The 27,925-nt window shown below is 36.7% G+C and overlaps 1 protein-coding gene across 6 annotated transcripts in view; it reads left to right on the plus strand.

Annotated features, from left to right (window-relative positions):
- Nucleotides 1–27,925, plus strand: part of TDRD7 (tudor domain containing 7) — a 128,899-nt gene that overhangs the window by 42,887 nt on the left and 58,087 nt on the right. For 5 of the 6 annotated variants that reach the window (XM_069095348.1, XM_069095347.1, XM_069095349.1 and 2 more), the window contains 3 exons: nucleotides 1,933–2,125; nucleotides 10,275–10,348; nucleotides 13,068–13,285. In XM_069095348.1, the coding sequence (XP_068951449.1) occupies nucleotides 1,933–2,125; nucleotides 10,275–10,348; nucleotides 13,068–13,285 (485 nt within the window). Of the gene's footprint in view, nucleotides 1–1,932; nucleotides 2,126–5,767; nucleotides 6,713–10,274; nucleotides 10,349–13,067; nucleotides 13,286–27,925 lie in introns of those variants that run through there. The other variant, XM_069095353.1, reaches the window with a different exon arrangement.

Raw genomic sequence — 27,925 nt, forward strand, 5'->3', positions numbered from 1 at the left:
CAGGACAGTCTCAGGAGCTCTTAGCCAACAGCCAGGTTCCAGGACTTCTTCAACAGGACTGTCTTTCACCAGTGGACAAATCTGGCAAAACAACATCAAAACAGACAGACAAAGTACCAGCAAAACAGCCATGTCTCCTCAGTCCTTGGCAGCTCCGGGGGCAGGTCTCAAAAGTCCAGGGCGATTCAAAGTGGCCTTCCGCAATCCTCTCAGTCTATCTCTCTGCCTCCATCAGGGTGCTGCTTCCAAAAAGTTCTTCTGCCTCTCTCTTGTCTCTCCAAATCTACGTCACCAGCTCCTCCCAGTTCAGGACTTTCTTTTCACATCAACAAGTCCATCCAACAGGTGGGATTAACAAGCTCTGGGTTTTAACACAATCAATTTGAAAACCAAGCCAATACAGGGGAATCTTTATATTCCATTACTATCACATGTGCCATAAGAAATTATTAGCAGGATGCCCTCAGAAAAACCTGGAAAGACCTTACATGAACTGATATAAAATGAAATGAATAGAACCAGGTAGAATAGAACTATATATAGTAACAGCAATATTGTAAGATGATCAATTGTAAATGACTTAGCTGTTCTCAGCAATTACAGTGATGTAAGACAACTTTGAAGGACTTGAGAAGAAAAATGTTATCCCCAAAGAAAAAACTGATGGAGTCTGAATGCAGATCAAAGCATACTTTTTTATTTTCTTTATATTTCTTGGGGTTTTGTTTTGTTTTATTTTTGTCTATATTTTCTTTTACAATGTGATTAATACGGAAATATGTTTTGTATGACTACACATGTATAAGTTGTATCAAGCTGCTTGGCTTTTTATTGAGGGAGGGAGAGAATTTAGTAGTCAAATTTTTGTTGTTCTTGTTATTGGGGCTTTTTTGATTTTTGGAGGGGGTAGAGCAGGGCATTTGGAGTTAAATGACTTGCCCAAGGTCCCATGGCTAATAACTGTTGAGTGTCTGAGGCCGGATTTGAACTCAGGTCCTCCTGACTCCAGGGCTGATGGATGCTCTATTCATTGAGCTATCTAGCCACCCCCAGAAGTCAAATTTTTAGAAACGAATGTTAAAAATTGTTTTTACGTGTAATTTGGGAAATATAAAATAGTAAATAAATTTTTAAAAAAGAAGAGACCTTTCCAGATTCCTATTCTCTGCTAAACTGGTAGCACTTCTCCCCAGATACTACCTTGAATTTCTTTTGCCTGTATATTTGTATGAGAGGCAGTGTTGCATAGTAGATAGAGAGCTGGCCTTGACTCAAGGAGGACATGGGTTTGAGGCATGCTGCTAGCACACACTGGCCTTGCGACCCTGAACAGATGGCTTTGCTCCTAGTGTTCAAAGACTAGAAGTTGCAGAGAAGGGGCTGATCTGTATTGGTAGAATGATATTCCTCACCTAGGTGTCCTTGATTGTCAGTGAAGTCATAGGTCTAGTCCTAATCCCTGTCTTTTGTATATACTTATGTGTAATCATGTTGTTTCTGCAATAGAATGTAAGTTCATTGAGGCAAGGTGCTTTCAGTTTTCTTTGTATCCTCTGTCACGGAGACAGTACCTAGCCTTTAATAGGTAACGTTCTTTGGGAAAGGCTAGAGTAGTGAGGGGAGTCAAGTATTAAGCTAGAGCAGTCCTGGAAGTGCTTGGGAGACTAGGGGATAGCATGGAAGCTGGAATGAAGATAGTGTGTTTGAAGAACAGTGCTGGGATATGGAGTGGAGTAAGTATGGAAAATGGTTGACTCGTTAGGGTCAGATGAGGTATGGCCTTGAACATTAGTTAGGCTGAGGAGTTTGTGCATTAGTCTAAAAGTAGGGGCATCTGGATATTTAACATGTTTGAAAGCAGGAGAGTGTGACATAATGAATCCTGAGTTTTAGGAGGCTTATACAATCCCATATATATGTCTTCTTTTATAGGAAAACCAAAAGCAACACTTAGACAACCAGGATTTTCTTCAGAGTCTGAAAGAGACAGCAAAAAACCCACACTCTTAAGAGAAAAAGGTGTCAAGTCTGGTAATGAAACTTCACCATATACCTTGTCTCCTACCCTTGGAAGTGGAGTATCCAGAGAAGTGCCAATGCAGAGACATGTGACAATGATAAATAGGTTAGTATACAGAGTTGGTTCTCTGTTGTCATTTTTCAGTTGTGTCTGACTCTTTGTGACCCCATTTGGGATTTTCTTGGCAAAGATACTGGGGTCGTTTTCCATTTCCTTTTCCAGTTCATTTTACAGATGAAGAAACTGAGGCAAACGGGTTAAGTGACTTGCCCAGGATCATACAGCTAGGAAGTGACTGAGGCTAGAATGGAACTCATGAGTCTTCCTGATTCTAGGCCTGGTCTTCTATCCATTTCACCACCTAGCTGCCCCAGAGTTTGTTAGATACACTAAAATAAAATATTTAGCTGAACTAGTCTAATTTTGCATTTTTAAGGGGTAAATACTTATCACATTATTTTATTATGAATTCACTTATAATCCGTACACTTAAATGATTTTCTTTGTATGAAATTCTGTAGTAATAAGAACTGTAATATATGTTCCTAATTCTTTGTTGAGTACCTAGTATACTTAGAATTGGACCAACCCTGAGCAAGTAAAGTAAATAAACAAGGTTATAATCTGTCAATTAGGACTTTAATCTCTTCCACACCCTACAATTTAAATATATTCAGGAGCAAGCCGCTTACCAAGTATAGGCAATACCTAATGCTTCCTCTGTAAAAAATAAAAATGATACCTTTTTCATGATTCTCTTCTTAATTGCTGGTGTCTTAGCATATCTATCTTTAGTTAAAATGACTAGGTTGTTTCAAAATACTACCCTAAGTAGTGTGCAATTTTTGATGAGAACTTTGCCTGTAATTTTGTAAATTTTAAGGAAAATAGTTAAGACACTCTTTTCCATATCATACTATGCCTCCATTCAGATTTATGTGTCCTAGTACTTGTGATCATGGACAAAGGGAGAGAAGCAACAACTTTTGAATACTGGGAGGGTACAAGGCTATGACGGCTTTTTTGTCTTGTCTGTTGAACAGTATTCAGAACTTTCTGACAGAGCCAACAATATTCACTTTATGAGACAGAAAGAGACCAGAGGTAACAAAAAAATCTGCCTTTGCCTCACCAAAGACTGCCTATTTTTAAAACAAAATAGTTTGTTGTATTAGTTTTCTGGGTCAGAACTCTCTATATGTAAATATGGAGGGAAAACATCCATCTACCTTTCACAGTGAAAGAGGATGACATTTTAATAATGTTTCTTTAAACTCTTTAAGAAATGACAGAAAAGATTTTTAGTTCTTGTGTGGCAATATTCAAAATAACCACGAATACAGCTCAAACAATGAAAAAGACTTAAGTTTTCAGAAACCACCACTCTAAATTTGTCATATTGAGTGTGTGTTAAAATAAATAACAAGAGAACCCCAAGGTTCTGTTTTTCTTGGGGTCTTCTTGGATACAATAGAAACTTCTGTTTAGCTTTTGAAACCCTAAATCTGGTCCCAGCCAATTTATTTCAGTCTCATTAAACATTATTCACCTTCTTACACTGTGTGATTCCCACCAAACTGGCTATCTCTGTGTTTCTCACAAACAATGCTCCATCTGCCATCTCTACACCTTTGCACTGACTGTCCCACATTTCTGGAATGTATTCTCCTTAACCTCTGCTTCTTAGCATCTAATGCAGGAAGCCTTCCTGATCCCCTACCCCAACTGCTAGTACCTTCCCATCAAATTCATCTTGTGTCCCTAGTGTGTGACACAGAGTAAACACATGATAAATATCTGTTTAATTGGCATTAACTATGTCAGCACATTCTTATTTGTCTTATGTAAAAATAGTAAAGAATGTATTCCTGCATGACCTCCTGGGTCCTAATGGTCATGACTCACATTTGTAAAGCTCTTTATGGTTTTCAGAGTGCTATACATACATACATATATACATATACATATATATATATATATAAAACCTCATCTCAGCCTCAGGATACTTCTTGAGGTAGGTGGGTATTGCTGTCACTCCCATTTTACTATCAGTAAAAAATGTTTACTGCTCTCTATTATATCTATACATATATATTTATTTCACTTTTAATCATGTTAGTACAACTGTACTCATGTATTTTATAAAATTTACACAATTAGAAATTTTGTAAGGATGAGATTAATATGAAATGGTTTGAAAATATTTTACTAATGGTATAAAACTTTTTTGTTCTCACTCAGAATATAAATGATACTTTAAGTGAGAATAATGTAATTAAAAAAAATCTTGGTTTATCACTTTGTAATACAGCAGTTTGAAGATGTTGTTCAGTGTTCAGTTAGGTGGGGTTTTTTGATATTTAGTTGTGTTTTTTTAAGCAATTGGGGTTAAGTAACTTGCTCAAGGTTACACGGCCAGGTGTTTCTGGGTGGGTGCTAAGTGTCTGAGCCACTCAATATGAGGTCACTCTAGTGATTTTTAATGTTGCAAAAAAAATATTTTATACATATGGCACAGAGTCCTAGTGCCCCATAAATACCTATTTAGGATTCAGGGTTATGAGAAATTGAAAAGGAAAAAATCGGGATCCTAGATTTAGAGCTCTAAGGTACCTTAGCAATTAGGCAAATAAGTTCCTTCATTTTTATTTTATTTTATTTTATTTGGTTTTTGGAGGGAGGAGGGCAGGGCAATTGGGGTTAAATGACTTGCCCGATGTCACACGGCTAGTAAGTGTGTTAAGTGTCTGAGGCCGGATTTGAACTCAGGTCCTCCTGACTCCATGGCCGGTGCTGTATTCACTGTGCCACCTAACCACCCCAGTTCCTTTATCTTCCAGATGATAAAACCAAGACTTAGAGAAATTAAGTCCAGGGTGACAGGCCAGATTCCAACTCAGGTTCTCTGACTCCAAATCCCGTATCCTTTCCATTGTGCCACACTGCTTTCTGTAGATGATGTCAGAAGGTATAAAAGGGGACACATACTCAAATCCATCAAGAACATCAGTCAGGCTGTAGCTCACAACATAGGTGTGATTTACCTCAAACTGAGATCTAGGATGGAGTGCAGGGCTGTTTTTCTTTTTCTTTTTCTTTTTTTTTTAAAGCAATTGGGGTTAAGTAACTTGCTCAAGGTTACACGGCCAGTTATTTTTGTGTGGGTGCCGAGTATCTGAGGCCGGAACCAATCCCAGGCCTCCTGATGCTGGAGCTGGCGCTCTTAACTCACTGCGCCACCTGGCCGCCCCAAGGGCTGTTTTTCTATCAAGAAAACTACTGGTGGTACCCCAGAGGAAAACCCAATGAGGGCCAGGCCACATGAGCTTAGAAAAATTATTTAGGTTTTTATTTTTGTTTAAGAGAGAATTATAGGATGTTTCTCTTATCTACTTTTAAAATTGAGGTCAATTAGTAAAACTATAAAATAATTTAAAAATCTATTTATCATAGAAGCTAAGATCCCTACCCGAGCAAAATGCTGGGGAGATGAAGACAGAAATGCAGCAGTTCTTGCTATTAAGGAGCAAAAACTTACAAAACGTACATTTTATCGGGGGAGATACACACAAACAAATACAAAATGTATTTCAAATAAATCCAAGGTAATTTCAGTGGCAGGTTTGGGGAGGCCCTCATGTCAAAAGAAGGTGGTGATTGAGCTAAGTTGTGCAGAGCTGCATTCCAGGTCTGGGAGAGGCAGGCGATAGAATTACATGAGGGACAGTGAGTAGGCTGGTTTGACTGGAGACGCAGGGGTACAATGGGAAGAAATGTGTAACTACTCTGGCAAGATAGGCTGGAGTTCAGTTTTAAAGAGCTTTGAATAGGAGTTTGTATTTTATGCCAGAAGCAATAAATAGAGATACACTATAGGTGAAGATATGCTCTTTGAACAGGAAAGTGACAGTCAGAACTGAACATTATCCATTTGATGCCTTTATAGCAGATGAATGGAGACTTTCATGGCAGCGATTGGAATCAACCAGATGAGAGATCAGCGACTAGACTAGAGTGATGGCTTTGTGACATAAAAGCTGAGAGATATAGGAACCTTTGTAATGCAAAGCATGGGGAGGTGCTAGTAAGCCAGAGGAGGGTCAGAGAAAGAGTTGGGGATTGAGGTGGGAACTGAAGGTTGGATGAATTTTAAATAAGAGCAAAGGAGGGGCAGAGGGCATGATTTATAATTTTAACCGAAAATGCAGAGATAGGCATTCACATGGTCTTTTCAAGAGACAGAGTGGACCAGTGTGTGACTGGAGAGAAGTATTCATTTTGGGACAGCAGTGATAGTTAAAGTTAGAAAGCGAAATTAAATCCAGACTGTAGTCGACTTTAAATGCCATATTCAAGAGATTGGACTTTATTTAGTAGGTAGTGAGGAGGTACACTGAAGGTTTTTGAGGAAGTGAGTTATGTGATTAATCGTATTTTAGGACGATTTAACCTGGCAATAATGACGTGTGTGTGGGGGGGAGACTAGAAGAAAGGAGACCAGGTAGGAAACTTAATGAAATAATCTAATTCTAAGGTCATGAAGACCTAGACTAGGGCAGGGGCTATAGGAATAGAAATTAAGGTATATGTGAGAAGTACCTTATGAAGGAAGAAGTGATAAGAATTGGAAGTTGATTGGATATGAAGGTAAGAGAGAAAGGAAAAGTCAAGGATTAGAAGATTTCAAGCCTGGTGAGTAATGCTTTTTTTTTTTCATCAGAAACTAGTTTGAGGTGAAGGGTTGTTAGTTTTAAGTATATTGAGTTCCTAGTGAAAGTAGAATATTCAAGCAGAAATATCCAATTGGAAGTTGAAGATATGCCTCAAGAGAAAAGACAGGGCTAGAGAATTATCTACATAGAGATAACAGTTGAATATGGCAATAGCAAACACCCAGACCTGTGATTTCCAGTATTTTTCCTAGATCCTGAAAAGGTAGAGATAGCAAGATTTAGAGGACATATTTGAAGCCATTATTATCAAGTAGGAAGTTTCATAGTTAAGTATAAGAGGTTTGACTTAGGGTTAAGGAAAGAAGTTATAGACCCTTTAATTGAATTAATCATTTTGTTTAAAGTGGATTTCACATTGCAAAGGACCACTGTGAAGGAATATAAAGTAGTCTTTCGCATTGTGAAGGACCTTTTCAGACTCTCCCATCTTATGAAGTTTATCACTCTGGTATGGAACACTAACTATTTGCTTACCCTCTTAGTCTAAAGCAGGCCTAGATGGTACCTAAAGTCTTCCAAATCACATTCTGTGATCAGATCTGTTGCCTTGCTTTTCTGTTTCTCCTAGCCATCTGCATCTTTCTAACTGCAGGGTTCAAACTTTTTTGGCCACCTCTCGCACATGGTATATGTGTACACGTATACACATATTTAGTATACATGTTCTTTTTTCTTTCCTGGTCTATAAAGTAAAAATTAATTTCTTAAAATTAATGAACAAACAAATGAATTAGTGAATGCACACATGAATGAAAAAGCATTTTTTAAGTGGCTACTTTGTACCAGGCTTTGTACCAAATGTTGAGGATTCAGAGATTTAAAGAAAAGACAATCCTTGACCTCAAGGGGTTTACATTCTAACAGGAGATGAAAACACTTATAGGAGAGAGGTGACCAGGAAAAGGGAGTTCTCTTCTAGCATTGAGAATGTGGCAGATCGTGAAATGGCCAGGCTGCATGGCTGAATAGGTTGGAAAGTTGTCTTTGATTCCCTGTTTATAGTCTCAACCTTACTTTCACACATCTTTGGCTTTCTAGGAAGGCTTGACACTGAACTTTGACAGTAATTGATGAAGATTCTTTAATGTTTGCTTTCTTCAACTCTACTTGCAACTTTCAGGATTGCCAGGTCTTAGCATCAGCTTTCCAGTTTTAACAGTCCAAATAATTAAGGTGTTACCATCCTCTGAGCCTCAATCTATTTTGACATTAGCCTCTTTAAGTTAATCAGTGAAAATTTAATGAGCACATACTATATATAAAACACTGTTCTGAGGCATTATTAGTGTTATAAAATTTTATAATGTAGTGTATAAAGATGATTAAGAACTCTGGGAAATTTAGTAGAATAATCATTTTGACAAACAAAGGGAGGAAAAAAGAGTTGGGCATGTGTTTGACATGCAGAGGTAATAAGGGAAAACAGGAAAGAAAGGAAAAAAGATGTTGGGGGAGAGGGATACTTGAAAATAGGTAAGGGAAGAGACTTGCAGGGGAGATGGGGAGAAACAGACAAAGTGGGGAAGATGACAATCCCTACCATCTTCTTCCCCTTAGTTCTTCTGTGCCATTCTGGCTATTTGGTGTATGTATTACCTCCTACCCCTTTTAACCCAATGACTGCCTGAAACTGACCTCCTCAACTCAACTTCAGAAACTCTGATCCCCTCAGTTACCAGCAAACATCTCCTTGCCTGCCCAGTGCTTGTATTCTTTGTTCCATTCTCCTACCTGGCTAAGATGTCTCATTTATTTGAATTTTCCTAAGTACGTGACAGACCTGGCACTGCCCCTAACCTTACATTCAACGCCAAATTGTTTAGGTCCATTGCTTTTGTTGTAAATTCATCCTCTATTTCCTCTGTCCCTCATTTCATCATGGTATTGTAGAGCTAAAGAAGAGACTTTAGAGGCTGTCTAGCCCAACCCTCTCATTTTGTAGATGAGAAAACTGAGGTTTTAAAGGGTTAAGCCATGGTTACACAAGTAATGAGTGATAGAGGCAGAATTTGAACCCAGGTCTTCTGATACCAAATCCAGTTCTCTTTCCATTATAGTATGCTTCTTCATTAAAATTATTTGTCAAAAACTTAGCAGTAACTAGATATTTTAACATCTCAGTTTTGAAATATCATAGTCAAGTGCTAAATTGAGAATGTCCCAGCATCCTCAATGAACAACTTACCTCTAGGACTTTTAGCTATATAGATAGTTGGTTTTTTAATTAATATTAATCATATGATTTGTGAGCAACTGGCATTTCATTTTTAAAAATGTCTTGAGAGGGACAAAAATTGAATTCAACCCGTGGTTCAGATTTCTTCACCCTGATCCAAAACTTTCTTGTGCCTTTCTATTTTTAAGGTAATATTTTTCTCAAGGTTTTTAAATTTTTAATTAAGAATGATTATAAATTATTTTTTAAAAAGAGTCAAAAGTGGCTTTGGTGTGTGAGGCTTTCACAAATGCAGGCCAACATGACTACTCTTATGTAATAGAATAATGAAAGATTTTACTTTTCAGACTTTTACTTTAATGAGATTCATGCTTTAATGAGATAAATGCTTTTGCTGGCTGTTCATACAACTTTTTTTTCATCAAAATTAATTTTTATGATTGGCTATGAAAGGGTAGAAGAGTGAATATGAGCAAATTGGACTTTCTGTAATACTAACACTCTCCAAAAGTGTCTGAGGGTACTTTAAAAAAAATATTTTTCCCTAATTACATGTAAAAAGCAATTTTAACATTTTTAAAAATTTTGTATTTCAAATGCTCACCCTCCCTCTCCTCCTCTCCTCATTCCTTGAGATGGTAAGCAATCTGATATAGGTTATACATGTGCAATCATGTAAAACATTTCATATTGGTCATTCTGTGGAAGAAAACTTAAATGAAAAAAAAAAAGGGAGGAAAGTAAAGAGTGGTATGCTTTGGTCTGTATTCACACTCCACCAATTCTTTCTCTGGAGATGGATAGCATTTTTCTGAGGGTATTTTTTAAATAGCACTGGTGGGCAAAATGGCTGCTACCCTTCATCTCCTTAAGGCAGAGATGGTGATTTGGTTTGACCTTTACCTGTTAACTGCTGCTTAATAGACAAAAACTTGATTGGATAAATTTAGTTTATCATTCTGTGGAATTAAAGACTGTAGTAAAATCCCAATAGTCATTTCTGATTGCTTTTTCATCACTAGTATTTTTAATTGAGGATCTCTCTATAGGTCTTCCATTTGTCTGAAAGTGTTTTTCTTATCGTTTTCCAAGTCCCATAAGAGTGATGAGGAACAAGCTATTTGCTTTTTTCTAGATAAACCATATAGAGATTGATCTTTCTAAATTGGCAAATTTGGTAAATTGATAGTCAGATGTTTCTGTGTTCTATTTCTTGGTATCATTGCTTTTTAAAAAATTTTTTTAATGAATGATGAACTTTAAGACTTTAAATGCAAAATGAAATTTTGAAGCTTTGATTAGATATGGCTATAATTTTAACTGTACAATTTCTTTTACTTTTTAGGTCTAACCCCAAAGCAACCCTTCCACCTGTATTTCAGGTACATCTGTCAAGAAGTTCTCCTAAAGATATAAATGGTATGTATCCTTAACTGTGTGCCACCAGCTGCACCAAAGTTGTCTAGCCATGCCTCTGAGAGGGAGCACTTTCTCCTTTTAACCTTGTTCTGACACCCTATAGATGTATCTCTCCTGTCTCTGCAATTACAGAGTACCCATGTAGCTGCTTAGGTATAGTAATTGCTTAAGAAGGAATAAGAGAAAAAATCAGACTAAAATAACTCCATGATGGTAATAGTAAGTAGTATTTTAACTTTGTGTGACTATATTGATAGCTTGAAAATATATTTTTTGGTTTTCCCTTCTACTTTAAATCTAAGGTTTTTTTTAAATTGCTGCTTTAGATATGAGCTATACCAAATAGACAGAGGTAATATTATTATATATTATAGTAGACTTTTTTGTGAGAGCACATCTCTGGTTTTTTTAGTTGGTCCATCAAAAATATGACTTGATTTACATATATTTGTTTTGCATTCTCATATTCCAGAAATACATTTAATCAATAGAGACTTTTTAGAATAATGTGTTTAGTCAACTGTTTTGTCAGTTGAAGCTCCAGGGGCTCGGTGGGGGAAAAATTTATACAGGCAGATTTTACTTCTATAAAAGCCATTCAGCTTCAGGCAGGGATGAGAAGATATTTTTTTAAATTCAGTTCTTGCATAGGAACCCATATTTCATTAACATGGATGCTTTTATTTGAAAATTGGCTTTTGTTAGCTTGTATTTAGTTTACAATTGCAAAGTCAGAAGAAATTTAGAAAATATTACACAATTCTTAAAATATTAAAACAAGTTGCTCCAGTTAGTATTCATATCTTCTCAGTATATAACTCAGTCCATCTCCTTTTAGGTAGACAAATTAATTTAGGCAAGTTAAATAGCTTCCAGTGAGAAAGAAGAGTATGCAGGTTTCCTTTTAAAGGAATTATATATATGTTTATATGTACACACACACATATATGTGTATATATAATATACATAAATTTATGCAGATTTTCACTTAAAATAAGTAAACAATATTCATTTAGTAAATAGAAAAGTATTATGGAATGATAGCTGGCTAAAACCAAGAGGAGAAAGTGACTCTTATTCATAGAATGTATTTAAAGGTCAGTACAGGGTTCAGGTTTGTAGAACTAGATAACAGCAGGTCTGAAAAGATCTGCTTCAGTCCAAAAGTGGTCAGAGGTTACTGAACCAGATTTTTAGTCCAAAATTTCTCTGATAGTCCTGTCAGTTTTACTACTAAACTAATCATCTAGGAAGGTAGTCTTTGAGCTCTTGGGAGGAAAGCCTTGAGTTATGAACCTCAGGCTGTTTGTTGGACCTCACTAGATTTTCCCCAGTCTTGTATTGGATCCCTTCAAATAATCCCCTGAACTATCATCTGGAGCAGCACTTCTTAAATTGTGGATTGAGCCCCCCTGGGGTCCTGAAAAATTTGGCAATAGTAAGAGGTTTCTGAACAAATAATGACCAAAAATTAAAAATCAAATGCATAGTGAATCCCAAGTGTTGCTGGCAGCACTTGTCCATGTTGCATCAGGCAACTTCACTGCAGCCTTGGTTCTGTACAAAAAACATGAGCACTTTGCACTGCACACGCCCTCACGTGCTGCCAAAACTGAAACTAAAAAGGGATCAGGAGTGGAAAAAGTTGAAGAAGCCATAATCTAGAGTGCTGAAGAAAGGGGCACCTTTTGGTGTTAATGATATTAATATTCTGTAGTAGAGAGAGTCCTAGTTTTAGAATTAAAAACCTTGAGGTCTTAGGCCTGTTTGCCATTGACTAGGTTTTAGCCAATCACTTAATGACTCAATTTCATTACCTATAAAATGGACATAATGCTACTTTGCTACCTTTGCTAACCACCTCTCACAAATTTGTAACGGGTATGAAAGTACACTTATAAATTACTATGTAAATGTAAACTTTGGTTATTATTTATTATAGACTGATCACTTTGGATTTCTTTTCAAAAATTATTTGCTCATTCTCCTTAAAGGAGAAAACTGAACAAGTTTTACATACTGGGAAAGTAATTTTTACAAACTAAAACACTTACAGATTTTAACATCCATAAAATTTGTGGGTTAGAACATATGTCATTGCCTCTCTACCAGTTTTGTATAAAGCATATTTTGGACTGGAGGTAGAAAGCTTGTTTTTGAAATGCATATTTTATTCATTCTTCCGTAGCAATGCTTTCAGCCTGTTGTTTCTGAATAAAATCTTAAGCAAAGTTACAGAATGTTATCATTTGGGTAACACCTCTTTGTGTGGCTCCTAGACCCTCTCCAACCTGTTTGACTGACGTGGAGGTAAAATGAGCTTGCACTTGTCCTTTGCAACTTAATCTTTCTTGACTCCCATATTTAGCCTTCTCAGACCTAGAAGCCCCTGTTGTGTTTACAGAAATAGTAGACTAATGAGCAGAAAAAGCTATAGATAGATGAGTAATAGAATGGAAAGATTGAATTTAGTTTCAGAAGAGCTGGGTTCATATCCTGGCTCTGCAGTGTTAAGCTTTGGAAAAGTCACTGAACTTTTCTGGGCCTCAGTTTCCTCATCTGTAAAATGAGGAAATTATACCAGATGATCTTTGAGTCTTTAAGTCTATGATCCTCTGTTCCTGGGTAAGGTACTGGGTAACAAAGTGTTTTTTTTTCCTTCATCTTTAGACAAAATACTGAGTGTTTTAGTTAATTCTTTCAATCTTTTGCTTTGAAGATAATTTAAATGAGACTATTCAAAAAACAAACATCATGCCTCCAGTGTCTAACACTTATAAAATGGATGAGGTTCAGATGCGAATTAAGGAGATATTAAACAAGCATAACAATGGCATTTGGGTATCAAAGCTTCCACAATTTTACAAAGACCTGTATAAAGAAGAACTTAACCAAGGAGTTTTTCAACAATTTGAACACTGGCCTCATATTTGCACGGTAGGTTTTCCTCTTTTTTTACCCCGTCTCCCCAAATAAAATATGATAGCAATGATACTTTTGTCAGTCATATAAGCTTTCATCCAAGGAGTGCAAAGCATTTTATAGACATTGTCTCAATGTTGGCATATCTGAAGTCGATAAATAGCAAATGTTGTTACAGTGTGGTAGATAAATGTACAGAAGCTAATAAATTTTATCCATTTTGGCTCTGTCACCTTTTTAAAAATTAAATTGTATTTTTTAAATAAAAAATTCTCTTTCTTTTGTATCACCCCTTATCCACCCAGTTGAGAAAGAAAGAAAGAAAAACAAAACCCTTGTTACAAACATGTATAGTCAAGAAAAACTAATTTCTGCATTGGCAAGGTCTGCCCCCCAAAACTGTTTCTCAGACCTCTCTGTCAGGAGGGTAGGTAGCATGGTTTATCGTGAATTCTCTGGAATCATTGTGCTGATCAGAGTTCCTAAGTCATAACTGTCTTTACAATATTATTGTCATTGTATAAGTGGTTCTACTGGTACTATTCACTGCACTCTGCATTAGTTCATACAAATCTTCCCAGGTTTCTCTTATTTGTCTTTAGCACATTGTTGTCATTGTAGAAATTGCTCTCGGTTCTTTCTCATTCTGCCTTCTTAGACCTTTACCTCACTATCTGGATGGGAGTAACATGTTTCATCATTAGTCCTCTAGAATCATGGCTTGTCGTTATACTAATGAGAGTTCCTAATTCTTTCAGAGTTGTTTTTCTTTACCTTATTGCTGTCACTGTTTAATTGTTCTTCTGGCTTTGTTCACTCTGCATCAGTTCATATAAGTTATTCCAGGTTTCTCTGAACCATCTCCATCATTTTCTTACAGCACAAAAGTATTCCATATCATTTATATACCATAACTTGTTCAACCATTCCCCAGTTGATAGGCATCTTCTGTTTCCAATTCCTTGCTGCCATAAGAGGAGGAACTGTAACTGTTTTGTGCACCTTTAGTGTACAAAACAGCATAAGAGAATGGTTATTTGGGAACATACTATTTTATTGGTTTGATAAGACTCTTAGAGTTTGTTTTGTTCCCCTCAATCTATGATCTCTCCCATTTCCTCCTCCTCCAAGTGTCAACTGCTCCACCCATTCCTTCCTTCTTTTTTGTATAGATTTCTACTTCTGTACCCATTGTGTGAGATGATTATTCCCAACCTTCCTCTCCCTTTCCTGGTTTCTTCTTGTTCTCTTACCTTTTCTTTTTTCTTATAACATCATCAAAACATCACTCCTAGGTCCTTTGTCTGAATAGACTCCCTATATAACTCCTGTTGATGCTAGAGTTCATAAAGGACACATGTATTATTATCTCTCCATATTAGAATGTAAATACCGTGTTTCCCCGATAATAAGACCTATCCCAAAAATAAGCCCTCCCCTTACTGTGTAAGATTCCTCTAAAATAAGCCCTCCCCGAAAATAAGCCCTATTGAGATGGCTACTGTAGTGAAGGTGATCCCCTGCACTACACGCTACATTATGGTACCCTCTGTATGCACCGTGCCCCCCCACCCCCCCACCCCATGAAACGCAGGCCGGGCTCCAAGCTGCATCCAATCAGAGCTGCAGCAGTGAGCGCGTCATCCTGTTCTTCCCCAGTGATTTGCTTGCTGGCGCCATTGAGAGCAGTGCTGCGGAGGAGAGCTGAGGCAGGACAACATAAGCCCTCCCCTGAAAATAAGCCCTCTGGTGTTTTTCTTTCCAAAAAATTTAATAAGACAGTGTCTTATTATCAGGGAAACACGGTAGTATATGCTTGTTTAGTTCTTTATGATTATTCACTCATATTTAACTTTAAAAAAATCTGCATTTATATTTCACAGTTTCTCTACACAACTGTGGTATTTTGATCAAGAATGCTTTATAAGTCCTCTCTTTCATAAAAAATCTGGGTTTTTTTCCCCATGTAGAATTATACTGTTTTGCTTAATAAGTTACTCTTAGCAGTAAGCCTATGCCCTTTGCCTTTTGGATTATTGTATTCCAATGTCTTTGTTCCTTTATGATGATGCCTGCTAAATTGTGTGTGATTCTGACTATTTCCTTAAGTGCTTGAATTCTTTCTTTCTGGATGCTTGCAATGATTTCTTTTGCTCATACCTGAAAGCTCTAGATTTTGGCTATAATGTTTCTGGCAGTTTTTGTTTGGGGTTTTCTTATAAGATTTTTAATTTTAACTTTTTTAACTTTAATTTTTTACTTTAATTTTAATTTTTAACAATAACTTGTGAGATTTTTTGTATTTTTTAATTTTGTCCTCAGGTTCTAAAGATCTACATGGTTTTTTTTAATAATTTGTTTTTAAGAATATGATGACTAGGTTCTTTTTTTGGTAGTAGCTCTCAGGTGATTCTTAAATTATCTCTTAATCTCTTTTCCAGGTCAGTTTTTGTTTTGTTTTGTTTTTGCTATGTGATAATACCTTAAAAGCATTTTCCTCTTAATTTTTTCAGCTTTTTGACTTACAAAAAAACAAACAACTTTCTGTTGTTATTGTTAGCAAATGGAATCATTAGCTTCTTTTGGTTCCTTCTAATTTTCAGGGCATTTGTTACTTGACCAGGATTTTGTACCTTTAGTGCTGAGCTGTTAATTCCCTTTCCAACTCTTGCTTCCATAGCTCTCATTTCCAATTTTCTTCCTCTAGCTCTCTTATTTCATTTATAAAAACATTAAAAAAAAAAACTGGCTTCATCTCCTACAGGAATTTCTTATTGAACCAAGCTGTGTTTTTCTCTGACAATAAAACGAATTTTGGGGAATGTATTGTCCTTATTTAAAAGTGTTTTAGATTGATTTTTTTTTTTACAAATTAATTTATTTTTACTTTTCTACATCCATTCCATAAGTTTTAAATGTTCTCCACCTCCCTCCCCTCCCACTTCCCCAGGATGGCATGCAATCCAATATAGGCTCTACATATACGTTCTTATTAAATATTTTCACATTAGTCGTGTTGTATAGAAGAATTAGAATGAATGGGAGGAACCATGAGAAAGAAAGAAAAAAAAGAGAATAAATAGTATGCTTCAATCTGCGTTCAGACTCCATATTTCTCTGGATGTGGATGTCATTTTCCATCATGAGTCTTTTGGAGTTGTTTTAGGTCATTGCATTGCTAAGAAGAGTTAAGTCTATCAAAGTCAGTCATTGCACAATATTGCTGTTACTGTGTAGTGTTCTCCTCATTCTGCTCACTTCACTCATTATGAGTTCATATGTCTTCCCAGGTTTTTCTGAAATCCCCCTGTTCATCATTTCTTATAACACAATAGTATTCCATTGCATTCATATACCACAACTTGTTCAGCCATTCCCCAATTGATGGGCATCCCCTCAATTTCCAGTTCTTGGCCACCACATGTGGATCTTTTTCCCATTTTTGTGATTTCTTTGGGATACAGCCCTAGAAGTGATATTGCTGGATTAAAGGGTATGCAGAGTTTTATAGCCCTCTGGGCATAGTTCCAAATTACTCTCCAGAATGGTTGGATCAGTTTACAACTCCACCAAAAATGAATTAATGTTTAATTTTCCCACATCTTCTCCATCATTTATCATTTTCCTGTTTTGTCATGTTAGCCATAGATTGATTTTTTGTGAGTATTTAGTTTTCCCTTATGCTGTTAAACAACTTGCTTTCCCTTCATAGTTGATCTGTGTGCTTGTTTCACTAATAGCTTACTTTCGCTCTTAGATCAGAGATTAAAGAATGAATAGAAAACTATAAATCAGTTATTAGTCTGTTACAAATATGCCAACGGGATAAAATTGAATTGGGTGATAACTTTTCTTTCTCACTGTTACTTAGATGTGAATTGATCTGAGTCCAGATCCAGAGATTGGTGTTGTGTCACTTACTGTCACTTCAATATAGCTTTTAACAACACTCCCCATCCACTCAAGTCTTTTGCCAGACCCCAGGGGCAACATGCCTGATGTGAATGGACTGTGAATGGATGAATTCCTTTCATATCTTTAGCCCAGCTCTCTTCTTCTTTTGGTGTGAGGTTTAAAATCCAGAGAAATATAGTACATCTTTAATGAGTTTGTATAAACTTTTTTAAAAAATTAAAATATACATACTCTGAAATTCTAAGTATTACTAATAATGTTTGTTTAAGATTTCCTTTTTTTGGCAGTCTTACAAAAGTCTTTGTACAGAAGGAACATCATAATATCCATGAGTTCTGTTTCCTCTATTTTATACTAGATAATTAAATAGTGGTGTTTCTTAGCATATGTTGTGATTATTTTTCCTTAAAAACTTCAATTGGAGCAGCTAAGTGGCGCAGTGAATAGAGCACTGCCCCTGGAGTCAGGAGAACTTGATGTCAAATCCAGCCTCAGATACTTGACATTTACTAGTTGTGTGACCTTGGGCAAGTCACTTAACCCAAGTTACCTTGTCTTCCCCCCTCCAAAACACAAAAAGAAAGAGAAAGAAAAAAATTTAGTCCTAATTTGGAAGTCTGAAAATAGAAAATCCCCCCCTACACACACACACACACACACACACACACACACACACACACACAAAATTAAAACATTTTTGTCCAAAAATTCTTTGGGGACAAAAATGCCTCTAAAGAATTTGCAACATTACAAGAACCCTCTGAAGATAACCCACCCCCCAATATGGAAAGTGAGGTAGGTAACTAAGACTCCCTTTCATTTGGTTCTTGGTAGCAACTGCTACCAGGATGAGTTTGATGATGATATCCTATCAAAACCATCTGTGGTGATTTTTTTTTTTGTTTTTTTGATGGTTTTTAACATCATAACCATTTTCAAATATATTCTTTTCCCCTCTTTTACTGAAGTAACCTTGCCTTGTCACAAAGGTTTATAAAAGAAGAAAAACAGTTCATGAAAACTAGCTGATGCATCACTCACATCTGACAGCATACATAACATTTAACACCCACAGTTGCTCACTTCTCAAATGAGGAAAACTAATTTTCTCAGCTTTTCGGGTAGCTAGATGGTGCAGTGGCTAGACCTGAGTTCAAATTTGGCCTCAGGCACTTACTAGCTTTATGATCTGGGCAAGTCATTTAACCCTGTTTGCCTCAGCTTTTTCATCTGTAAAATGGGGATAATAATAGCACCTATTTCCCAGAACTGTTATGAGGGTAAAGTGAGGTAAGATTTGTGTAGAGCTTATAAGACAGTGCCTGGCAAGACAGTAGGTGCTTAATAAGTGCTTGCTTCTTTCCCTTCTCCTTTCCTTCCCTTCTTTCTTTTTCCCTTTTTCTTTCCCTTTCCCTTTCCTCTTTTTTTTCCCCTTCCCCTTTCTTTCCCTCTTCTCTTTCCTGTCCTGTTTAGCTTGGTCATTAAAATTATACAGTACTTAATTTCATTTATTTGTTTATATATTGTTTTCCCGGTTCTGTTTACTTCACTCTTTATCGTTTCTTATAAATTTTGCCATGCTTCTCTGAATTCTTTTTTTTTTTTTTTTTTTAAAGCAATCAGGGTTAAGTAACTTGCTCAAGGTTACACGGCCAGGTGTTTCTGGGTGGGTGCTAAGTGTCTGAGCCCAGGATTTGATCTCCAGGTCATCCTGACACTGGAGCCGGTGCTTTTACTTGCTGTCTTACGTGGCTGCCCCTGAATTCTTTATATTACAACTTCACAGTTGATAGGATACTCGCTGTAATTTCTGGCTCATTGACATCATATGAAGTGCTGCAGCAATATTTTGGTACGCATGACCCGTTTTTCTGTGTTTGATCTTCTTTGGGCATATTCCTGTCCTGAAAACTCAGGATCAAAGAGTATAGACATTTTAGTTCCTTTCATTTTTTTAAACATAATTCTAAATTGTTTTCCAGAGTAGTTGGACCAGTTTACAATTCTACCAGTAGCATTTTCGTGTTCCTGTCTTCTCATAGACCCTCAACCTTTGACTTTCCAAATTTGTCATTTCTGTCAATTTATTTCAATTTGCATTTCTCTTAGTGACTAGAGCAGTCTTTCATATAATTGTTAATAGTTTGTAACTCTTCTTTTCAAACTGTTTCTTCATTTGTTTAACTACTTATCTATTGAGGCTTATAGTATTTGTTCCATAATAACATAAGCCTCAATAGATAAGTATTATGATATTATATTATGGTAAAGTAAACAGAGCACAGGAAGACTCATCTCCCTGAGTTACAATCTGGTCTCAGACACTTAACTAGCCAGCTGTGTGACCTTGGGCAAGTCACTTAACCCTATTTGCCTCAGTTTCCTCATCTGTAAAATGAACTGGAGAAGGAAATGGCAAACTCCAGTATCTCTGCCAAGAAAGCCCAAATGGAGTCAGACATGACTGAAAAACAACACAGGCATTCAGACCTGTATCTAAGACATTTGATGGACATTTTTCCTAACAGTAGTTTCCCCAATTACAATGATTTTGTTCAGCCAAAACTTAAAATTTCATGTAATTGAAATAATCTATTTTATTTTTTTGTATTCTCCTTTATTTGGAAGTCTGGAAGTGCTAGTGTGCCATCATTTCTACTTCTTTATTCATTTTTTCTGTGGGAATTCCAGTTTTCTTGATGTGTAGATGATTTTTAAAATGAGTATTTCCTAACTTTTTTGACCTCTGAGAATTATATTATGTTTTATGAACTGGTGGGAGCACAAAGACCTCTGAGAACCCTTGATTTCTCATCCCTTTTTAGGTGGTATTTTCAATATTCTTGGTTCAATGCCTCCATTGAGAGACATTTGTAGATTTTACAGATCATTTGAGAACATTTATAGATGAAACTGGAGGGAGAACAACAAATTGATTTGAAATGGAGCAGATGTTGATGTATAGCAATTTATTTTCATAAGTGATAATAGTGGAACAACCACTTGTAAACACTACCTTCAGTACCCAGTGTCATGTATAAAGAAGTGACTACAGTGGTACCTGAAATGAAACCAGGAAAATAGCATTGCCTTGATCCTTTGCTCTTAACATTTTTGTTTTATTCCAGTGACTTGGGAAAAGATGGAGTTGACATTGTCACAATTTGCAGGTGATGCAAATTTGGTAGGAATAATTTATGTATCAGATAAGAGTTTTCAGAAAGACACTGACAGGCCAGAAAAATGGATCAGGTCTAATAAGATGAAATTCCATAGGAATAAGTGTAAAGTACTAAGCCATAAGTTCAAAAATTTCATTTTGCTAGTACAGGATTTGAGTGGCATGTCTAGATAGCAGTGGTAGTGGAAAAGAACTGAATGTTTTGGGGAATAGTGACAATATGAATCAGCAGTCTTTACAAAGCAGTCACAAAATCTGGATTGTGCACTGCAGTAGACAGCCAGGCACAGAGTTAGGAAGACCCGGATACAAGTGTAGCCTTTTTGTCTTTGTATCCCCAGCTCCTGGCTCAGGGCTTGAAACCTAGTATGTGTTTAGTAAATGATTGCTGATTGGTTGATCAATACAAGACTTATAAAATAATTATTCTTACAATGATAAGTTTTTCAGCATTTTCCTGAGTAGCAATATCATGCACAGCATAAGTTGGTGAGAATCACATGCTCACTATATAAAATCAGTGTCTTGAAAAATGTCTTCCATAAAGTGCAAGTAGAAGTAGGGTTTGATATAAACAGTAAGATTCTCCAGGTGCTCCTGTTTTATAGATAACATTGTGCTGGTTACACCAAATATTACTGTACTCCAAGATCCATGGTTATGTGGTTTGACCTGGCCATCCATACTGGAAAGCCAAGATAGATGAAGAACATGTCCATATTCTGATTATAACCTGCACTGGGATCACTGAATTCATCCATTAGTATATATCTTTGACAAGTTTTGCAAATGGAAAATTAACTTGGCCAGATTTAATGATTGGGCTGGATCATATTTGAGAAATTGGATCCTCTAGATCATGGAATACAACAATCTTGGAAAAATAGAAATTGCTAGTGTCCCAAAAGAGAGTAAAGCGCTACCTGGCTATAAATAGGATATAGTGATTGCTTTTGCACATGAAGTAACATAAAAAATATTATCAGAGGACAATTTGCCTAGAAAAGGAGGTGGCAGGAGATGATAGATGGATAGATAGTTATCCACCAAAAATTAAAAGAGCCAGAGAAAGTCCCTCTTGTAAGTTATGTAGATCCTTTATGATGAAAGACTTAGTTAGGAATTATGCAAGATTAAAAAAAAGCAATTTTTTTTAACCTGCATCAGTAAATGTCCCACTCATCAGTAAAAAAACAAAACAAAACAAAACAAAAAACTTTGAGAATGTCATGAATCCATTGAAGTATATACTTGGTTTGGCCAGAGTATGAGGCAGGAAAGTTTAAGTCCAGGAGCTCTTATGTTGGCATACATAAAAAATTAAAAATCTAATGTGCATCTGAAAAGGAACCCTGGAAGCAAACATACTAATGGACTAGAGCATAAAACTCAATACAAGAGCCTTAAGAGTAGGGCCTCACTCTCTGGAGAAGGTGACCCTATTAATTGCTTATTACTTGAATTAAAAGGATCAACATAAGATCCAATTATGGAGGGCTCATGACCTATTGATTTTTTTATGCCAAATGAGAGAAATGATGGCAACAAGAAGAAAAAATGAAGGATCAGTCATATCAAACAATTCTTCAGTTCATTACTAGAATAACAATACCATAGCTATAAGGCATTGTAGAGATCATCTAATGACTAAATTCTAGTCCATTCCCCTTATTTTACAGAGAGGGAAAAGTTATAATTTTCCCAGGGTTCCATAGGATCCTCCTAAATGTCCTTTACACTGCATCACACTATATAATTCCAATTATTGTTTCTGAAAGTATTTATTGAGCACTTGCTGTGTGTAAGGCACCATGGTAGGTGTTGTAGAGGTTGCAAAGAAGAATAAGTAAAGTTTCACCCAGTCTAATAAAGACAATAAAAGATCTATACAAATAGAGTATGAGCTAAGCACTGGGAGTTGAGGAGGAAGAAATAGTATCATGAACTGCCCTCCATCCGCCTTATTACGTTGGATCCAACTTCTAATGGAACATGTTTTTTAAAAGAATGGTACTCCAGTCCACATCCAGAGAAAAAGCTATGGAGTCAGAATGCAGAGCAAAGCAGACAGTTTTCTTTTTTGTTTTGTTTTGTTTTTTTTCTCATGGTTTCTCCCATTTGTTGTAATTCTTCTATGCAACATGACTAACATGAAAATAGGAATGTGTGTGTAGAGCCTATATCAGATTGCATGCTCTCTTGGGGAAGGAGGGGGGAAGCAGGGGGAGAAAATTTAAAACTTATGGAAGTGAATGTTGCAACTAAAAATAAATAAATCAACATTTTAAAAAAGGAAATAATAAAATGCTGGATTTGGAGTAAAGAAAAATTAGTAATCCAGTAGTCTCAACCTTATGTCCCATGACTCTGTGATTACAGTTTATGCCACAACCACTTTCATTTCAACTACTAACAGAATGAAGCAGGTCACTTTTATTTAAAATTTTATACTACCCTGCTTGAAGGATACCCCAGTGATTTGGTAGTAGCTAGTATTTAGAGTATTCCTCCAAATCCAAACCTTATCAGCAGGTTGTGTTAGCCTGAAACCATCATTCTAGAACTATGGAGGGGAGATGGACGTTTGTGGATAAACACACACTGACAATAATAAAAGAAAAACTAGCCTGTGTTCCTGCTGGTATAGAAAAGAGAATGGACTGGGTCATTCAGAGCAGAGAAAACTATCAGCAAATTCTGCTGCTCTGTTAGGTCTTTTGTAAAATACTGTGCTGAGAGATTCAGAAGTAGAAAACTAGATTACAGTAGTCAGGATATGGTTTAGAAAATTAGCTGATGGATGTGCTTTCTGTAAAATGCATTCTGAAAGCAGAGAGGTATGTGCTTATAGTCAAATTCCATACCTCAGATGCTTAGTAGCATTTGCCCCTGGGCAAGTCATTTGACCTCTCTGTGCTTTTGTTTTCTTGTCAGTAAAATGGGAATAGGAATAACACTTACCTCACAGTGTTGTGAGGTTCACATGAGATAGTATTTGTGACATTCTTTGCAAAATTTTAAAATGCTATATAAATACTACCTAGTCAATGTTAAACAGGTTAAACAATATTAAACAGGTCCTGACAGAGGCTTTTCTGATTGGGTCCCTAAGATTGAGCATGGGAAATCCATTATGTTTGTACTTTTATTTTCATTTTAGAGCTGTTCTAAAATGGTCTCTGAGTTGTAAAAATACTTGTTTTAGCTACTTTTCCATATTCAGGGTAAATGCCATTTCTGGAGGAAGTATTCAATTTAGTGGTGGCAGAGAGATGCTAGGGTACCCTATTTCTCACAAAGGGTGAAGTTAGCCCTAAAAATAAAACAGCTTTAATTTAATTTGGATGGGCCCAAGAAGTCCCTGAGAAGAAGACTGAACCTTATCCCAGATGAAGTGACATTTGCCTGATGATAAAAACACAAATGTCACTGCTAAAGGAATAAGCTACCAGTGTGAGTGCAAGGAAGAAAGATCCAGAGAGGGACACAACAAATTTAACACAAAAAATGGACATTTTACTTTTAATCCACACTTCTAGGAACATCAAGTAATTAAGGGGGAAAGCAATAACATACTCTCAATAGCATCACTCTGGGGCTTCGTTGGTGTGACTGATAGGAATGCTACTTTTCATGCCCACTTCACAGCAAGGAGCAAAAGCTGTCTGGGGATGTCACCCACCACTGGGTTGGCAGCCTTTTCATCTTCCCTTGCTCTGAAACCCAGCTCCCACTATCAAGAAACAAAGGATCATGGGGAAGAAAGAAACCTAATGGAAGTACAGAGAGAAACCCCAGTGATCCCAATAACATTTGGAACTTTGGAGTGGGTTAGTTCTTCATTACCAGAGCATGCCCCTCTGTTTTGCTCCTGTTGCACAGCTCTCTCAGCCATGGCTCTCCATTTTCCTTAAGAACAAGAAGCACTTGACACTGCCTTCCTTGAACCCTCAGTCTCATTTTCATCCATTGTCGCTTCCAAACCATTTCTCCACTACTGTTCCTCAATAAATTTTCCTCTCTGAGGACTCTGCACTATTTATACTACCCCTTTCTGTCTCTGAAATAATTTTCCAGTTTCCAGGTCACTCTAACTTTCTCACCTTCAGTGCCTGGTTTTCATCTTCTTCCATCCCTATCACCCACTCTGGTTCTGAGAGACTTCTGTTACTTATGACCCTGTAGGAATTTGATAACATGGCCAATAGCTTTTTTTTTCTACCCTACTTCAACCATTTTTCTTTACCACCTTTCCCCTTGTGGGGGCAGACAAGTTAAACTAGACTAAGCAGCAAAGGCCCCTGGAGAGAAGGAGATGGACAAGGCAGCATGGGCCAAGTTAGCTGAACCACTATCACCTCAACAGATGACGATGGAGACAGTGCTTGAGCACTAGAGACCTGGGCATAAAAGTGCCCCTCTTGGCTGCTGACCACGGAGTCAGTATCAAGGAAAACAGCCCTTGGCCGGAGGGAATTGGCAGCTGTTTTGTGCAACTGCTGTAGCCCCCCACAACTCCTGAAGAATACAGAAAGTCTCATCCCCCCAGAGGCCTTGGCACTGGGAAATGGATCAGCATCAGATGTGCATGTGGCTTTATCTTTGGAAATGGACATGTCATGTTCGTAGCAGAATGTAACATGAGGATTCAAACTATGTAACAAAAAATTTTCATTTCAAGAAAGCCTGTATGATAAATAATACACATTGTGTTGAAAACTGTCCATCTTTGCTTCCTTGTAAGTTTTCTTTTGTTCTCTGTTGTGCACTTTTTTTTTTACCTTGTTCTTTTTTTCCACCTGCCACCCCCAGAAGGCTACAATTAAGTGTGGATATGCTTCTCCATAGTTATGGATATATACATACATATATAGACATATACTTTCCCAAACAAATTATACTCTTGATCTTTCTTTTTATGTTTATGCATATCTTCTGTTTCCTATCCCTCCTGCCTCCTCTACTTTACTTCTACCTACTACCTAGTCTTCCTATTACTTGCTTATCCCCCTTCAAGGATCCCTCCCCTTTCTTCCCATTCCTATAAATCTAAATACCCTTCTATACTCCCCTTTTACCTATTCCCTCACCTTCCCCTCTAAAGATCCCTCCCTTGTCCTCTCCTCGCTCCCTATGCCCCTACTGTTTTATTTCTTCTGAATTTAGAGGACTTTTATATTCTTATATATGTGTGTATGTGTATGTATTGTTGCCTCTTAAACCCTTTCCCCATGAAAATAGGTTACCAGAACTACCAACCCTCCTCCCCAATCTAATTCCTTTATGACAATTTTTCCTCTTTCACCTCATTTGTATAAAATAATTACTCTTTTTAGCTGTTCCCAAATGGCTTACTTTTTAAATTCATATCATACTCAGATTTACCCCAATCTTTCTTATGAACTAGCCAATTATTAATAAGAATCTTAGATATACATTTTACATATGTCAAAAGTAAATGGTCTGACTTATGGAATCCCTTATATTCCAGCTTTGATGTGTACCTTATATTTCTCTTGGCTCTTGTATGTCAAATTTTCTATTAGGTTCAGGTTTTGTTTTTTTTAACAAAATCTTGAAAATCTGAGAATTTAATCAAATGTTCATTTTTTTTTTTCATTCAGGATTATGCTTAACTTTGTTGGGTATGAGATTTTTGGGCGGATCCCCAGTTTGCTCTTCAATATATAGTGTTCTAAGATCTGCAGTGCTTTAATATCTCTGCTGCTAGGTCTTGTGTGATGCTAATTGTGGTACATAGTATTTAAATTGTTTCATTCTTGTTTCTTTTAACATTTTATCCTTGAGCTGGGGGTTTCAGAATTCGACTATGATATTCCTCTGAATTTTGCTCATAGGATCTCTTTTAAGTGGTGAGTGATGGATTTTTTTTTCTATTTCTGCTTCTCCCCCTTGTCCTAATGCTTCAGGACAATTTCCTTTAATTATTTCTTATATTATTGTATCAAGATTTTTTTTGATCATAACTTTCAGTTAGTCTGATTATTTTTATATTTTCTCTTCTTGATCTAGTCAAATCTGTTGTTTTTCTTAAGTTTCACTTTCTCTTCTATTTTTTCATTATCCATATTTTGTTTAATTACTTCTTGATCTCTTATAATTTTGCTGGCTTCACCTTTCCTAATTCTAATTTTCAGTGTATCATTTTCTTCCTTAAGATTCTGGATCTCCTTTTCTAATTGGTTGACTTTTCCTTTCATAAACTTCTTGTTTTTCTTGGATCATTATTTTTTTTTGTTGTTTTCCCTCTATTTCTGGCACTTGATTTTTAAAGTCTTTTTTAAGATCTTCTATGAAATCTTTTTGGGCAGGTGACCATTTGACGTTACTTTTGCGGGGTTTCTTTACTTCAGTATCCTCCTCTGAAGATGAACCCCAGTCTTCTCTGTTCCCACCAGAGCTTTCTATAGTTGGATTCTTTCTCCTTTGCCTGTGCATTTTTTGGTGGTAATAGCTTAATTTTTATAATCACCTCTAGCCCCGGGGTATGGGGGATGATACCTCTTGCCCCAGATCTTCAGTTCTCCTCTCTAGCCTGGAACCAAAGCTGAACTTCCAACCTGCTGTCAGTGCCTAGAGCCAGGGGCTTTCTGCCCCACAGCTTCTGCACTCACCAGGACTGTGCTGATTCTTTTTCTCCCCTGCTGCTCTTCGAAGCACAACTGGATCTGGTGTTTCTTGTCAACGGAGGTTCCCTCTATCTTCCCAGGCTCAGACACCCAACTATCCTCACTATCCCAGAGGTAAAAGTTCCTATGGCTGGGGTCAAGGCAACCTCTCAAACCAACTAACCCCAGTATTTTCCACTTGTTGTTAAAGCCTGGAGGTGTTTATTCTTCACCTGGACCAAACCTTTTCCTGAGATTTTTCTTCTGATCTCTTCAAATTTTCCCTGGAATACCTCTTGTACCCCTATTCTTATTTGTCCCCTCACTTTGTTTGCCCTAACGTGATATTTTATCTCTTTTGTGGGGGAAAATCTTTTCTTTAATTTATATATATATATAATACTCTGTGAGATAGTATATAATTGCATATATAGTATATACAGTAAGTACATATGATATATATATATATATATATATATATATATATATATATATACACACACTTGTATGTGTTAGTGTTGTCTCTTCCAACATAATACAAGCTCCTTGAGAGCACGGACTGTTTCACTTTTTTTCTTTGTATCCCTAGTGCTTAACATAGTAGTTGCCACATAGTGGGTGGTTAATCAATACCATTCTTGATTTTTTTAAAGTTGAATTGAATATAACATTTAATAAAATGGCTGCATCATCCCACCTGCAATCCTGGCTTCAAGAAGGTGCTCATGATCAAACTCCCAAGTGCCATGGCGATCATCCTAGCACCTAAAACTAAGGAGAACAAACAATACAGAACAGAAATAAACACCCCTGGGCACATTTCTTGGAGCCACAGGTAAAAGAGGGAGAGCAAGGGAAGAAGACTCTCACTGGTTCAGCTTATTGCATCCATGTTGTAGGTGAACTATGACCTTCACCCTCTAGATGAAG

The sequence above is a fragment of the Petaurus breviceps genome, unplaced genomic scaffold, assembly GCF_028583685.1.
Source record: "Petaurus breviceps papuanus isolate PSGF00001 unplaced genomic scaffold, PetGlider_PUasm1.0 226, whole genome shotgun sequence".
Lineage (NCBI taxonomy): Eukaryota > Metazoa > Chordata > Mammalia > Diprotodontia > Petauridae > Petaurus > Petaurus breviceps.